Genomic DNA, 16,708 nt, shown 5'->3' with positions numbered 1-16,708 from the left:
CTGTGATCATACTTGAAAACTATGCTCTCCAATATTGTATTTACTAGTCTCACGTGACTATTTAAATTTAAACGAATGAAAACAGAAACTCAGGGGGCAGCTCGGTGGCTCAGTCGAGCATCTGACTTCGGCTCGGCTCATGACCTCATGGTTTGTGGGTTCGAGCCCCACGTCAGGCTTTGCACTGACAGTGCGGAGCCTGCTGTGGATTACCTTACTCACTCTCTCTCTCTCTGCCCTTCTCCTGCTTTCCCTCTCACTCTCTGAAAGATAAACATGAAGAAAAAATTTTTTAATGAAAACTCATTTCCTCAGTCGTACTCCTTACACATCAGCAAATATACAACACTTCCATTATGACAGAAAATCCTACTGGGCAGCACTAGGCTACTCTTGACAATTTCATTGCCAATATAAGCACCTCCTCTAATTCTTCAGTTGTAGAAATTCTCTTCTCTAACCTCCACCTCTTATCTTTCCAGCCCTCTGTGGCAATTATATAGCCTTCAGTGCTTTGATGCCCACGAGGATATCAAGTTTGGTGACCATACCACCTCTTTTTTGTCATGAATCACTCATGTTTCTTTTCCCATTTTCTGGCTTGGCCCATTTATGAGGGTCAATTATAATAATCATTTCCTTACGTACAACTACAAATTCATTGCTTACTCCTTCATTGATCACACACATCTGGAAGATGCAGCCTGGTCAAATTCAACTCTACCTACTCTCCCCCTTGCATACAAAGCTGACTGTGACCGTATCAGCTGGGTTTATTTTATATTTTTAAATTATAACTTCTCAGCGTGGTTGCTAACCAATCTATTCTGTGAATTTCCTAGAAGATTATTCCCAGTTCCTCATTTCTCAGTTCTCAAATTTCTTCTCTCTTTCTTCAAACTCAATTGATGACCTACTTCTTTTTATCTTGAGAAAATATAAACATCAAAAGTACATTTCCTCTGTTCCACTGACCAAATATACTGAAAGAAGAAAGAAAAAAAGAAAGAAAGAAAGAAAGAAAGAAGAAAAGAAAGAAAGAAAGAAAGAAAGAAAGAAAGAAAGAAAGAAAGAAAGAAGAAAGAGAGAAAGAGAGAGGAAGGAAGGAAGGAAGGAAGGAAGGAAGGAAGGAAGGAAGGAAGGTCATATCTGTGTGTCAAACAATATCATTTTCAACCACTATCCATTTGTACAACGATTTGTACAAATTGTACAAACTCTTATCCATGGTCAATTTCCATCTATACATACTGGAATCCATTCCATCTTAGATTCAAAGATTTTTAACTTGTTTCATCTCTACTGGTTCACTCACCTTAATTTACACGTAGGATATACTATCCCCCATTTTAAAAATAAGCAAAAAAGGTTTCATTCACCCTTCCACACACAAATATACACACAATTACCCCCTTTCTCGAATTCTTTTAACAACGAAGGAGTTCAAAAAGCTCTGTATGCCTTCTATCTCTTCCTACTTTTCCTGAATCCACTTTAATCAGGCTTTTCCCCTCACTTTATCCGTAAAAGCATTCCTAAATCACCATCAACCTCCACATTAACCCATCCAGTGACTCTTCCCCCGGTTTCATTTTACTTGGCCTATCAGCAGTGTTTATATAATTGGTTGTTCCCTTTAACTTAAAATTCTTCTCCAAAATACTCTGTTCTCCAGGACAACATTATCTTGTTTTTCTTTCTACTTCACTACCTAATACTCCCTCAGATTTGCTGGTTCCTCCTTATCTGACTTCAAAATACTGCTGTGGCCCAAAGTTCAGTTCCTGGCCCTCTGTCTTGTTTGTGCTCATCCGGGGATATTGACAGCCATACATAGGTGATCTCCAAACCTATGTCTTCAGGCCAGGGTTTGATCACCAGGTCTGTACATATGACTGACAACTTGGAATATTTATTTAGATATGTTATAGGAGTTTCAAACTTAACACCTCAAAAAAATAAACAGCGCTTTTCCAGCTGTGTCACTGTATGCTTCTCCATTTCAGTGAATGAAAACTTCACTTAGCCCAAAACTCAGAATCAACTTTGACTTCTCATGTTGCTGTCACATGAATTAAATCCCCCAGAATATATTGTTTATTGTGGGAAATAAGGGGAGGCACGTATTAAATATGGAAGTATTGTTGATTTGGGATACATTAAAAGAAATAGAGTTTACACAATCAGATACTCTAACTCCACTCTTCAATGATCATTCCATTCCCACATATTATGTGTCCATTTCAGAGAACACTTTTAAAGAGGGGTCTTAATTGGATAGTATCTAGAGAATGGGCAAAATGGAAATTCATTCAACACTATTTACAAAAAGGGAAGGAGAAAAGTCAAGATTAAATCTGCAGGCATCAAAGACCTAAAGATAAAAGCAGAGAGAAAAAAAAAAAATGGCCACAAGGAGGAGCTGGAGGATAAATACATGATAGAATTTATTTTGAAATGTATATTCAACCAATCCGGATAATCAAATATCCTGATTCCAATAAAGGGCTATGCTGACAGATTGATTGCCTTAACTCTCAGAGCAACATTTACTTGCCAGTGAAATGAACACAAGGGCCTGTCCCAAGCTCCGCCCCTAAAGATCTATTACACTATTTTTTACATTGCACTTATGATCTGAAATTATCTTGCTTTTTTCTTTTTTTCACCTCTTTGCTATTTGTGTTCATCGCCCTCCACTAGATTATAAGATCCATAAGAGCACGACTGTTGTGTGTTTTGCTCACCACGTTATCCCGGAAAATAGAATACTATACACATACAGAGATCAATAAATATATATTTAAATAATTGATTAGTTACCCCTGCAAGATACGTTTAGTAGTGATTTTAATAGGATACCTTATATCCCAATATATTGTGACATGAACCCTCAGTTCGAATATGCTTGATCACTTTGCTTTCTTGGATCACGCCATACTCACTCATACTTCCATAGCTTTTAGATGTTTGCCCTGCCCGACAAAAGTATTCCTTTCCTTTCTCTTTGCCTTTGCTTCAAATCTTAACTCAAGAGGCTTACGGATTCCATTTGATTCTTATTTACCTTTTCAGATACTTTGTGGGCATGTGCGTGATAAACTTCTCAGTGTGACAGTTGATATTTGACACATTTCCCTTTATTTTCTCTACTGTCTAACAAAAGGCTTTGCCACGGCTGTTGTCTGATAGCTATGCATTATGTAGTTCATTAATTTTTAATAAAGCACTGCACTTTTCAGTCCACATATTTAAGCTTGCTGAAAACGAAAGAAAATACTAATAATGTTTTTTTTTTCATGACAGGAAATCCTAGCCTTTTCCAAAGATAAACAGTATTTGGTGTATTTGTAGAAAGCTAGTAAGTCAGAGGTGAACCAACGATCTTAATGCGGAAGACTTAAAGGAACAGGATATCACCAATAAATGTACTAGGGGTTAGTGAAAAGGTGACGTGCCTTAAGAAGTGTGTAAAAAAGATACCACCAGCTGCAAAATTTTCCCTTCCTTTATTTGTTTTCAGTTTAAAGACATCATTACTGCATTCATAATAGTCAACGTGATTTTCCTTTGGTCTTCCTCTCATACATATCCACTAGCCCTCATTATATATTAAACAATTTTATCCACAATGTGATGAATTCAACTGATTTCCTATCGAATCTATACCTTGTCATTGTGATTCTAGTGTCTTTTACTCATTCTTCAGCTATAAACTGAAATGGAGTCTGGACAATACTTAAATGTGGAAGACTTTATAACTTGGGAAAGAACTTGGGAACCAGGAAAAGATACTTGGGAACCAGGAAATGATACTGCTTTTTACAAGAAGTGTGAACATAGAAAAGTCCCCACGTTCCTTAACTTTCTCTTTCTACACATGCAATATCAGGATGAAAATACCCTTTCATTCACTTACCAAATATCTGTTGGATGGTAACTCTATGCCAGTCACTATTTTAGAGCCAAGGAATACATTCTTTGGGGATACATGACAAAAATGCCTCCCTGTGTGTGTGAGTGTGTGTGTGGGGGCGGGGGGGGGGGGTGGGGGGGTGGTCAGAGAATGATAAGTGTAATGGAAAAAAAGTGAAACAAGAAAGAGGGAAAGGAATGTGGGCTGGTGTATATTGGAGTTAGGAAAGTTGTTCTACACACTAATGAACAAAGGTTAGATAGCTAAAACCTAAGACTGCTCCACAAAGACTAGGACAATGACTTTCCCCGTGGATATTCACTGCCAATTTCAGTGTCCAAGACAGTTTACAAATTTGCTTTAAAATAAAAAAAGGTAACTTATGGAAAAGTGCCTCTTAATCTCCAAAATAGTAAACAAATAAAAAAAATTATTTGTAATTCAAACTTATCACAATATTCGCAGTAGAGGACTTTTTTAGTTTTACTCTACTAAGACAAGAAAACAGGAACAATAAAATATAAAAACAGAAATAACGTGTCAATGACAGGTCTTGTAGGGTGATTAGCAAAGGGGCACCTGGCTGCATCAGTGGGTAGAGCATGCAACTTTTAATCTCAGGGTCCTGAGTTTGAGCCTCACGTTGGGGATAAAGTTTACTCAAAAATGAGAGCGCGCACGCGCAATCTTGCAAAGTCTTTGGATTTTGGAAAAGGAAAAAGAAAAGTGTGTTATCTCTATCTCTTTTTCCTGCAGTTCTCTGTTTAATTTGCTGAGTAACTCAGCTTGTATTTATAGGCTATGTAGAGGAAGAAAATAGAATTAAGACTAATGTTATCAAGGGCTCCTTTGACCCTGAGAAACTGTACTCACCCTCCAAGCCATGTTAGAGTGATACAAATAAAGGCAAATATATTTTTATGCAACATAGATCTGGACCTAAGACTCTCAGCTTTTGGCTAGTGTTATCAACGATTAAAAAAAAGAAAAGAAAAGAAAAGAAAAGAAAAGAAAAGAAAAAAAAGTTGTATTACAATCATTAAAAGGAAAACAAAAACCAAATAAAGTCCAGAGGCTGAGCTATAGGAAAGGAATGTCACCTGAGGCTTACATTTCAGCCTTCCTATTTCTGGTGTTAAATGTACAGTTTTAAGCATTCGTGAATCAGGAAGTAAGCCCAACATATTCTTGGCAATTTCCAAGAAGAATAAACGCAATATTTTTATATCTCAAGCAATTACCCAAGACCTAGAGAATGTAGAAACCACAAAAAAAACAAGCTGATTGTAATGTTTCATACTTCCTGAAAATTTCTGCTAATTGAACAAGAAAACGTTTACAATAATTACAAAGGCTTTCGAATGCTTACGAACCTTACATTTACATATTTGATTTAATTTAACTGTAAATTTACAGAAGTTACTTATTGGGCTACTAAAACCAGAGCAAAGATTTGCAAAAAATGTGTCATTTGAACTCACTCTCCTCCGTTCTTTTCTCTCTGTCACTATGTCATAATTATTTTTCAGTGTCTCTGCATATTTTGGGGGGAGGGAGAAAGCTGATGTAAGGCAGTGACAGAAAGAACACAGAACAGAGGAGTGAAGGTGGAGGGAAAGCCTCAGGAATGGTGTGTGAATAAAGGCAGCCGAAGAAGAGAAGGAGGGTCTGAGTAATTCCTGGGCAATGCCTCCCATGTTGTTTTGGTTATTCTTTACCTCACTTTTAAAATTAAGTGAGGTGTGTAAGGAAAGAAATTTTAAAATGAAAGATTATTTTAAGTGAATTTGACAAAGAATTCAGAGGGAAGGAGGTAACAGAAAGGGAAAAAGAAATAGGTACAAGATGTCCCCAAGGGAAAATTAGTAAACAAAATACTTGCCATGAGATCTTATGTAATTACTGTATTGAAAAGTAAAGTCTGACACTCAGCTAACTAGAGAAAAAATAAAAATAAGATTATTTATAAGATTAATGCCTAGAAGTTACTTAGAAGAAGGGAAGCTTTTCTGGCCATGAAGTTTTAACTGTACATATATTATTATTATATATATAAATAATTATTATTTATATTATATTTTTATATAATTATTTATATTATATTTAGATATAAGTATTATTTATATTATATTTATATGTAAGTATTATTTATATTATATGTATGTTTGTATAGTATATTTATATATATTTATATTATTATTATTTATATATATACTTATATATGTCTGCTATAAAACTATATAAAAGCTACCCTAATGACAAAATAGCGTCCTCACTAATATTCTTACATTAGCACAGCAACTAGCTTTCTCTGGTTGTTCTTACAACTCCTTTCAGTGTGAGCCACAATAACAACCTGAAAACCCATTTTATACAGTTAAATGCGTGGAAACACATATCACACTCCGATGTGCAGGGCACTAGGAACCTGTCCCTTCCACAAACAGCTCTTCATCGAAGCACCACCATACCTGTAATTACACAATTCCACTTAATGATGATTTGCCCCTTGCTGGAAATTCATTTTAAAGTGAAAACCTTTGAAAGACAGTGCCTACATCCCCGACTCGGCTTTATTTCACTTTATTTGGTGGGTTTTCTCTGATGCCTAAACCCAAGCAGCATGAAGCCTGCTTCCTGCAGAGTCCTCAAAGTTTTGAAAAATATAATTTGTGGAAGATGCACGCATTTGGATGAATTGTAGGCTATAGTTAGAAATGCTGCCCTCTAACACAAGACCCTGAAACGTCTCATACAGCTCATATTACATCAAATTATGTTAGACTTTCTCCTCACCATGGAGGAGTCTATGTATCTGCTCGTGTTTTGCCCAGGAAATTTTCATCACAAAGCGGTTCATTTCGACAACATGATTTAGGCTCCACTAAGGCAAAGATGAGGCATGAACTTTTGTTCTTTGAAAGGATACACGTAAGGAGATGTTCCTTCATTCAGGGCTGAAGATAAAGAAAACAGGAAGCAAATGCCATATCTCCTCCTTCACGGCAAGTTATTATTTTTATGTTTTTACGTTCAAGGTCCTTGTATCTCTGAACAGCTAGGAAAAGGCTTCCTGGGAGAAAAAATATCCAAAAAAAAAAAAAAAAACCCAAACCAAAACCAAAACAAAACAAAACAACCATGTCCCCCAACTCCTATGGCTCCTCCTTACCAGAGAGAGGAGGATCTCTCTCACTGAAATTGCCAACACTGAAATCGTTAAGAGTGGACAAGTTTGCAAAGTCATTGGACCCTAAGCTCACTCGTAGTCCAAGGGAAGCCATGCAGGATGAAGACGGATATGTCACTTTAAATATTAAAGGTCGAAAACCGGCTCTCACCTCAGGTAAGAATGCCCGGAGCCAGCAACTTGGAAATTAATTGTTGAAATCGGTCAGTCGGAGTTTCCCTTCTCTGCTAGGGGTAGCACGTGTCGTTTCATTTTCCTGATGACCTTCCTTCTCTTCAGAATTTGACTAATACCTACATAGGCTCAGACAGACTTATTTAGAATATCAGCGATAGAAGATAAAAGCAGGGAACGTTACCCTAAGGTTTACACAGTTTCTTGCTGGGAGGAATCAAAATCAAGCGGATAAGGGGAAAGAATGTTTTCTAACCTCATTTTCGAAGATTTCAACCAATGGGTATGATTCTCCAGCTCTGGCTTATAAAAGCCATCATTTAGGGGGGTGGGTACAAAACTCAACGAAGACCAAGAAACAAAACCCTTAATCGTCGTTTTTGACTCAGAGTCGAAATCCATTGGAAAAAGATGGGTGCGTGGCATGGGGAATGGGTTATGCTCGCTATTGATGATCACCAAAAGAACACTAGCAAGATTTGGCAATGAATCTGTTTATATCACTCAGATAACCTTGAGAGAGCAAGGGCAGAGGTGACACTGCCACATAGCCCGCCCCCTAACATCTTTATTGTGTGCCCACAGTTGACTCTGCTTCTTCACCTTTGTGGCGTGTGATGTCTTTGATTCTGCTGACATTGTGCATGGGGTTAGTTATTGGGCTGGTGGCTTTGTGGATGATGTGTAAGTATTGACTCATTGGGAAAGAGTTGACCTGGCGAAAGCAACACCTGAGGGTCCGGGTGGATGCCCCTGAACCAAATTGTCACTGTCTTGTTACTATTTCAATCATCTTCTACATGGCTGCCAAGAAATTCTCAATTTTGACTTCCGACTTTTTCCTTCTGTTTACGATCACTTTGCTGATTTATTAATTACAATCCTTTTCAAGAATTTTAAACTGGTCTTGGAGATCCCGCTCGGTTTAGATCCCCACGATCTTTTCAAGTTTTTTTTCTCCCTGTCTCGCATATCCCACGCCCCGACCAACATGGGGCTTTCTCAGTTTCCCCGCCTGAGAGTTTGCTCCCTCTAGTCCCTCTTCCTAAAAGCCCTCCTTCCCATTGTGTTTAATGAATGTGTTTATTTTCAGTCAGAAACAATTTGTGTCCCACACACAAAAAATTATCATTTTTTTCTTTTTAGAAGTCTGAAAGCCCTTCTTTTTATAAATCTAAAAGCCCATGATGTAGCTGTTGCTGGTTTGTGTACCTGTTTATTTTTCATAAGATATTGTAGAATCTTTCATTTGTCGTCTTTTTTTTTTTTTAGAAAATGTGTAGTGTTAAAAATATTTTGAAATGTTTTATTTATTTTTGAGAAAGAGAGACAATGCGTGGGGGAGGAACAGAGAGAGAGGGGGACAGAGGATCTGAAGCAGGCTCTCTACTGACAGCAGAGTCCCACGCAAGGGGCTCAAACTCACAGACCATGAGATCATGACCAGAGCCAAAGCCTGAAGCTCAACCGATGGAGCCCCTCAGGCGCCCCTCCTGTGACATCTTTTATTCACCCGAATATCACAATATTTTGAGCACAACCAGAAATCAATAATGTATTTTTTAAATCAAAAGAGATTTTGGTATGACGTGAAAAACAAAGTAACGTGCCATCCACCTTTGAAATCTGCTTAGCAACCTGCATTCAAGCAAATCTCAAAACATGCACCTCATTTGATCAGGGCATTTTCTTACTTTGCAATGGTCTCCTTCATATAACTCAACTTCTTTTGGATGACCACCAGGTGTCAGTTTTGCGCAGTTCTTAATTTGTTCTGGGTCCCCTTCCCCCCTTTTCCCCAGACCCTTTGCAGTCCTCGTTTATTCATGTGTATCCAGTAACCACTCAGTTTGACAATTCTACTGAAAGTAGAGTTCATTGAAAGGTCTCTGCATCACCGTTATTATCCTGATGACAAATTATTACCCAATGTTTACATCCAGCTGCCACAGAGCGAAACTACCTACAAGTGGAGAACAAAAATTTCTCAGACACTCTGCACCGGTTGGCACAGCAGTTCTGCCAGTATTTAATAAAACAATCCGAACAAAAGAGCGGCGTCAGTAAGTATGGTTTTGTAACCTCTTCCTCTCCGCCCCCCCTCCGGAGTATTTCTGTGATGTTATCCGTAGGGAATCTGGAGATCTGCAAGAAACAATGAATATAGGGAAAAAGGAAAAGTAGAAAGTAAAGATTCCTATGCTGGGTTTCTCCTTAAGGCCATAAATGCAGCCCATGTGACCGAAACTGGAGATACTACGGCGATAGTTGCTATGGATTTTTCAGGCACAACTTGACGTGGGAAGAGAGTAAGCAGTTCTGTGTTAACATGAACGCCACTTTGCTGAAGATCACCAGCCAGAAAGTTCTGGTAAGGAGATTCTTCTGTCAAATATTTTGGAGTCATGCAGAGCAAAATTGTAAGTGAAGCATTTGATTTTATGCACACAATGCACACACACACACACACACACACACGTTTCTCGAGTCTTACAGTTTGTACTAATCTGCGAACCTTATCAAGCCCAGTAGAAATGACCACAACTGAGACTAAAAAGTGTGAAAATGAACTAATGAGACTTCGAATTCTGGTCTTACTCCTGTGACAAGTCATTTAAGCTTTCTCAGCTTTCGTAACTCCATTTACTAATTCACAAAAGAATCTGAAAGTATAAAGAAACTCAGCAGCTCAATATCACTGTAAAATATAAATAACAATGTCATCTCAGTAGTACATGGCTCCCCGGGTCCTGTTAAGTTGTTGAACAGTTGAACTTGAACAAACCATGATACAAACTCCACCTTTCCACAGGCTCTTCGGTAGGGTGGGGAACAATCTCATTTGCGAAACACACAGGATTTCAGTTGAAATTTTTCTGCAAAACGCGTTGCCTCTTCCACATTTTCCTCTTTGACAGCTTCTAACAAAGGCTCTATTTTTTTTTAATGGTTATTTATTTTTGACAGAGAGAGACAGGGCATGAGCGGGGGAGGGGCAGAGAGAGGGAGACACAGAATCCGAAGCAGGCTCCAGGCTCTGAGCTGTCAGCACAGAGCCGGACGCGGGGCTCGAACTCACAGACTGCGAGATCATGACCTGAGCCGAAGTCGGACGCTCAACCGACTGAGCCACCCCAAAGGCCCTATTTTCAAGCGAACTATGTTCACATCCACTCATGCACTCTCTCTTTATTATTTAGTATAGCTTTTCTCTTCTTCGTGAATCCTGGAAGCAAACCAGAAACCGCGCCTTAGAGTCTCCCTTCCACCAAATAATAGGTTTTTTTTTTTAATTTTTAAGCAATATGTTTATTAAAACATTTTTTAATTTTTTAAAAATATTTTGAGAGAGAGAGAGAGAGAGAGATTGAAAGAGAGAGAGCTAGCAGGGGAGGGGCAGTGAGAGAGGGAGAGAGAGCGTCACCAGCAGGCTCCACTCTGTCAGTGCAGAGCCTGATGCGGGGCTCGAACACATGATCATGACCTGAGTTAAAACCTAGAGTCAGGCGCTTCACCAGCTGAGTCACCCAGGCGCCCCTGAAATGTTTTTTTAAAGTCATAAAGTATTTATGGTATCCATCCTACACCTTCTATTATGGTAAGTATCATATTCTGTATATTAAACATGAACGCAAGTATAAGTTCGAATACAAGATCAGGATTTGGGTTGTGTGCAGAGATCAAACCAAATGCAAATGCTCAAGCCAGTCATAGTCTACAAAACTTCCATAGTTGATCAGTAAAACTGACTTCTACTTTCCTGAGCTGGTGTCCACAGAAGTGGACCAGACATGAGGAGAACATTCCACTGACATGCATGCTCCTTTGTGTGTGCTGCTTCATCTACTAACTCGTGTCGTGGACTGAAACTCAGAGACAGCATTCGGATAAATACATTAATTTTCTTTCCAATCTGGCAAAAGAAGAGAGTGCCCGAAAACCTCGACTTCAACAGCCGGAGATTAATTGGAGACATGGAAACATGTCTTGAATCTTGTTACCCTAAGCTGATGCCAGATTGGAGATTTACGAATGAAAGAGGAAGCAATGTCATTTTTGAGAAACAAAGAACAGTTGAACGGCAGGTGGACTATACTTGGTAGAGTGAAGTATAAAATGTGGGTGTATTTTAGCGAAAAGAACAGGGGGTTAACAGAAAGGTGAGTTATGGTTGAAGCTTTAAAAAATAAGCAGTTAAAGGTGACTTTCAGACACTATCTCTTATGGAATGCCAGTCTGTGTCTCACATCTGTCAAAAAGCTCAAGTCACTTTTTATTTATCAAGAATGCATTCTCACCTGTTTTTTCTGAGAGGTATGAGTGTATATGAACATTTGACTCCTTTTAATTTTGTTACCCATAGATTGATTGATTGATTGATCCATCAATTCCACAAATATGCACTGAAACTAGTCCAGAATCTGAACCTACGCAGTTAACAAAACTTCCAGAAGTCCCTAACCTTGGGGAGCTTATATTCTAATTGGGGCAATAAGCAATGACCCACAACGTATAGTGGGTAGTGTTCATTCCTAGGAAGAGAAAGGTAAATTAGAGGGCACCTGGATGGAGCAGTTGGTTAAACATCTGATTTCGACTCAGTTCATGGGTTCGAGCCCCATGTTAGGCTCTGCACTGACAGCTCAAAGCCTGCTTCAGATTCTCTGTCTCCCTCTCTCTGCCCCTCCCCTGCTTGTGTGCTCTCGCAAAATAAATAAATAAACATTAAAAAAAAAAAGAAGGCAAATTAGATAAAGCAGATGCTGTTTGTAATCCCTTTGAGAAAGAACTAATATAACTTCCTTTTACTCAATCAACTGAAACAAATTAATACTTCCATATGTAAATTTTGTAGGCTACTAGAAAACTAAGCTAAGCAATGAAACCAAAGCAAGTAGAGGTTAAACCTAGGGAATAATAGTTTCGCCAGCAATATATTTCTTTTTTATGTTTCTTCTCCAGTTGTTTGACGTTATCTTATTTAAGAGCCATATTTGGTACTCTATTTGAAGTGGTAATAATAGACTCTAGTCTTCTGTCAGTGAAAGATAAACACAGAGGAGGTTAGAATATCTGCTTTTTGTGAACATTTCTTCCCTGTATTCTACAAGCAATTTTTCTTTCTGGAACAAGCGAACTTGGCACAAAATAAACAGCAAATATAATTAATATTAATATTGACGTGTAATCTAATTTATTGTTGTTGTTCAGGGTCTTATCAAGAAGCTTTGTCTTTACATCATTACAAGACCTGTGAAAGCATGCTGACCGTTCTATTTATTTGTGTTTGCAATAGGAATACATGAAGTCTAGGACTGGATTCATTCGTTGGGTTGGATTGTCCCGCAAGAACACTAATGAGGTCTGGAGGTGGGAAGATGGTTCAGTGCCCTCCAAAGATGTGTAAGTCACTGGACTTTTGGAATACAACTAGCAAATTTTATTCCTGAGTACCTTTGCTCTCTTGATGACAAGTTACTTAAAAGTTGGGAGGTGGCTTGGGGCGCCTGGGTGGCTCAATCGCTTGAGCATCGGACTTGGCCTCAGGTCACGATCTCCCGGTCTGCGAGTTCGAGCCCCGCATCGGGCTCTGTGCTGACAGCTCAGAGCCTGGAGCCTGCTTCAGATTCCGTGACTCCGTCTCTCTCTTCCCCTGCCCCACTTGTGCCCTCTCTCTCTCTCTGTCTCTCAAAAATAAATAAACATTAAAAAAGTGAAAAAAAGAAAGTTGGGAGGTGGCTCTGTACCCTTCTGTGTGCTACATAAGCAGTAGCTGAGTCACTGACACCCGAGTCCTAATAAGTGACCACTGGTAATAAGACAGTTCTACCTTCCTTACTCTCCCATGCCTCTGCTCTTTATCTGTGTCACAACCAACCTCTACTTCCAATATTTTTCCCCATTCATTTCTTCCCTCAAATTTAGCGTTGTGATATTTGCATGTGTGTGTGTGCGTGTGAATGTATTTAACGTGATCTGATTCTCTTCACGTATTTTTCGAACAAAATTATCATTCTTGTTGTTTTGTGGTTGGAAGTGATTACTTTGAGGATTCTTTGGACTTTTCAGCATCATTTTACCTACTCTTTCACGCCAGGGTTCTCTAAGAATCAGGCACATCGTTTACAAGGTGGTTCCAATGTTCATATCTTAAGGCTCCATCCTTCTACAGACAAGCCAGGCAAAGGAGCCAATTGCATTAATAGTTAATATGGCTTTCCAGTTTCCAACCTCAAGATTTTTGCTCATTTTGTATGTCAAAACTCTGTCTTTCCAGTTAAAATGTAAACCATATAACTAAAACTTGTACAATCTGATCGTTACTAAAATTTGCAATTAATTGATTCACCAGATCCTAAGTATTTACTATGGGGATGAGCAAAGGATACTGCAGGTACAAGCAAATTTCTTCATAGGTCTTGAGCTTTAGCTCCTGTCATTTTCTGCCTCATTCCCAATACTCTAGGCAAACGGGTGAACCCTCTGTGCTTTCAACAAACTCAACTTGTTTTGTTGTCTCAGGGCTTTTGGATTTACTGTTTTCTTCTGGAATGTTCCACCTCCAGAACTCCATGGTGGGCTCCCCCTTGTGACTCACATGTCTGTTTAAACCTCACTTCCTCAATGAGGTCAACTTCAATTACTGAAACTAAATTAGCCCCACATCCACTCGAGTCTGTTATCACATCGTTTCATTTCTTCGTAACTCTTACCTTACACTCCCTGAAATTTTTTATTTGTTGGCTTCTTACCAATATCCTCTTATATTTAATGTAAGTTCCCTGATAGAAAGGACCGTGTCCTTGTTGACTCTATCATCGGCACATAAAACAGCTTTGGCACATGGTAGGTGTCCTACAGATGTTTGGCAAACCAATTAGATGTATACATTCTTTGTTCTCTTGTCACGAGCAGTGTGGCAGGGAATAAAGACAAGGTAAGGCAATCACGGTAGAGTGTGCTTAGCCTTATATCTGCTAGATTGTAACATAAATCCTCATTTAAAAAAAAAGTCTAATCAACTTTTTCTTGAGCTCCTTCCTATTTTGTGCAGCTACTTGTCCTACGGGGTTCTTCTAACTCCTCTCTGTTGATCTAAATCCTATCCTTCCTTCAAGACAGAGCTAAAGCATGCTCTTCTATGAAAAGATGAAAAGATAAAGCCTTCTCCATAGTTTTAGATCCCATCCATATCTGTCTCTTTCTCTGGACTCTAATGGTGCCTACTGCTCACTTACTACTTAATCGATGCTGTTTGAAATCGCTACGGAGCTCCTCATCTGTGCATACTTTATACTCCCGAGCAGAGTGAAAATTTCTCAATGATCTGAATGTGTGTTTTCATTTTTTTTTCCACTTTGTGCCACAAAATACTTGCATGCAGGGTTTGATCGTTGATTGTTGACATCGTTTTTCACGGGAACTCATTCTCCCTTTTCCATTCACAGGTTTGAGCTTTCTGGAAATGGAGGAGACAATATGAATTGTGCCTATTTTTATAATGGGAAAATTTACCCCACCTTCTGTAATGACAAACATTACTTAATGTGTGAGAGGAAGGCAGGCCTGACAAAGGTGGACACACTCCTGTAATGCAAAGAGATGGGAAGGATGTCACAGACAGGTGCTTGATTGTACAGTGACAGATCTGGATGAAGGACTTCCTGGACATAAAATTGTTTATTTTTTCCCTTCATCCCCCTTGGAGTCATCTTTACATTATCTTTTCTACCAACCCCGCTTCATTCCTCCTTTATCTATCCCTTCATACTAAGGGATAACTTAGTCCCTTCTTTATACATCCGGAAGCCAGTCTGTGAGTTGATCATTTGTTCTCGGTTGTTCTGTTTCCATGGGTTTTCTTTCTTCTTGTCTTCTCCTCATAATTATGTCAACCCAGTATGATTCACTGCATCTTCAGACGCAAACAAAAAAACACTTTAAATTGGAATGAGAACGGCTAGGCTTTCATCAACCGAGGCTGTGCAAAATATCTACGTTTGAAAGACAACATAAGGTAGTGGAAAGAAAACTGAACTTGGACTCCGTAGAACAATGTAGATGATGACTTAACTAAAGTACAACCATGGACCAAATAGTAGTGTGGCCCCTTTAATGTTCATTTTCTCATACTTCAAATAGAATAGCATCCATTATCTCAAGCTCGCACAACCTCAGAAAAGGTCAGGGTACTAACTAGATCAATAACTCCATGAAGGCAAACACCATGACTTTCCTATACGCCCAGCATTAAGCACGGCTCCTTGTGGCTCACGGGAAGCAAAAAAAATAGTCACTTGTCATCGCGTGAAAAGCACCACAATCTGTAAAACATCACAGAATTACAATTTGGATTCTGAGTCTGCTTTGGTCAGACTCAACCTCTGTAATTTTCTGTGCAAGGAAAATAAAAGTTTCTTTGCAAGAAGACTGATGGGGTTTAAAAATAAGAAAATGCTTCCTTAACAAGGCCCGTAGGCACGTAGACAAAACAGCAAGTAAAAATGTTTTATCTCTTCCTGACAGTTCTATGCTTGGTTTTTGCTGAATAACTCCTGAAGTATTTATAGATACATGGGGAGGCACCCTTTCATGGGATAACAGGCAAACATTGCATTTCTTTCCCACAGCTTCCTTGAAGCCACTCTTTCTTCTCACATTGGTGGTAATAAAATTTGTGAATGGGATTCTCAAACATCTCAACTGAGAGGTTTGTTAAACCATGCAGATGTGCAAACACAAATACTCAAGCTTCTCAGTTGGAAGGCTGAGAAGACGCTGAGTCCTGTGCTTTTAAGAAGCACTCCGGCTCGATTCTGCTACAAGTAGTTTTTAATACATTGTGATAAAAACTACATTAGAACTTCCTCCCTGTGTGGCTTTTGGTAAGTTACTCTCAGTTTCCTCATGTGTGAAATGGTTTTAATATTATTACTTTACTCACAGGTAATGGGATCATCTGATATGATATATACAACATTGAGCAGAGTACCAAACATGTAATAAATACTCAACAAATAGGTATTATTTTATACCTTTGTGGTCTAATACCCAAAGACCCTTGGATCTTTATCTTGTCTTAGACAATCGATAAACAAGCAGATTTTGGAGAGACAGGAAAAATAACACAAATACCTCAGGTTTCGCTTCTACTTCAAGTGTCTTGAAATTATGGTCTTGGGGGCAGAGTATCATTATGTTACTGTTTTTATTTGCTGATTTAGAGAAATGGAATAGGAACTAATATTTGAGAAAATCATCTGGAAATCAACCATATCTCTGGACTTTAGTGTTTTATCACCCGCAAATGGAAAAAAAAAAAAAAACACATATATTTATACATCACTACGGCACAAGTAAATTTCAAAGAATAATATGATATCTTAGGTCCCGGAAAAAATGCAATTAAAAAATGTAAACCAATCAAA

At 38.6% G+C, this 16,708-nt stretch overlaps 2 protein-coding genes across 2 annotated transcripts in view; one reads left to right on the top strand and one right to left on the bottom strand.

Annotated features, from left to right (window-relative positions):
• Positions 1 to 7,866, bottom strand: part of CLEC12B (C-type lectin domain family 12 member B) — a 19,884-nt gene extending 12,018 nt beyond the window's left edge. The window contains exon 1 of the mRNA XM_058743695.1: positions 7,258 to 7,866. The gene's annotated coding sequence lies outside the window, so the exon portion shown is untranslated. The remainder of the gene's footprint in view (positions 1 to 7,257) is intronic.
• Positions 7,080 to 16,708, top strand: CLEC1B (C-type lectin domain family 1 member B). Its single transcript, XM_058743696.1, has 6 exons — positions 7,080 to 7,262; positions 7,866 to 7,964; positions 9,224 to 9,343; positions 9,500 to 9,651; positions 12,577 to 12,683; positions 14,729 to 16,708. Exons 1-6 carry the CDS (start codon positions 7,199 to 7,201, stop codon positions 14,871 to 14,873), a joined length of 687 nt encoding a protein of 228 aa, XP_058599679.1. The 5' UTR covers positions 7,080 to 7,198; the 3' UTR covers positions 14,874 to 16,708.

The sequence above is a fragment of the Neofelis nebulosa genome, chromosome 8 (genome assembly GCF_028018385.1).
Source record: "Neofelis nebulosa isolate mNeoNeb1 chromosome 8, mNeoNeb1.pri, whole genome shotgun sequence".
Taxonomy (NCBI): domain Eukaryota; kingdom Metazoa; phylum Chordata; class Mammalia; order Carnivora; family Felidae; genus Neofelis; species Neofelis nebulosa.
Note: the sequence above shows the minus strand (reverse complement) of the source record. Positions and strands in the feature narration are given on the sequence as shown.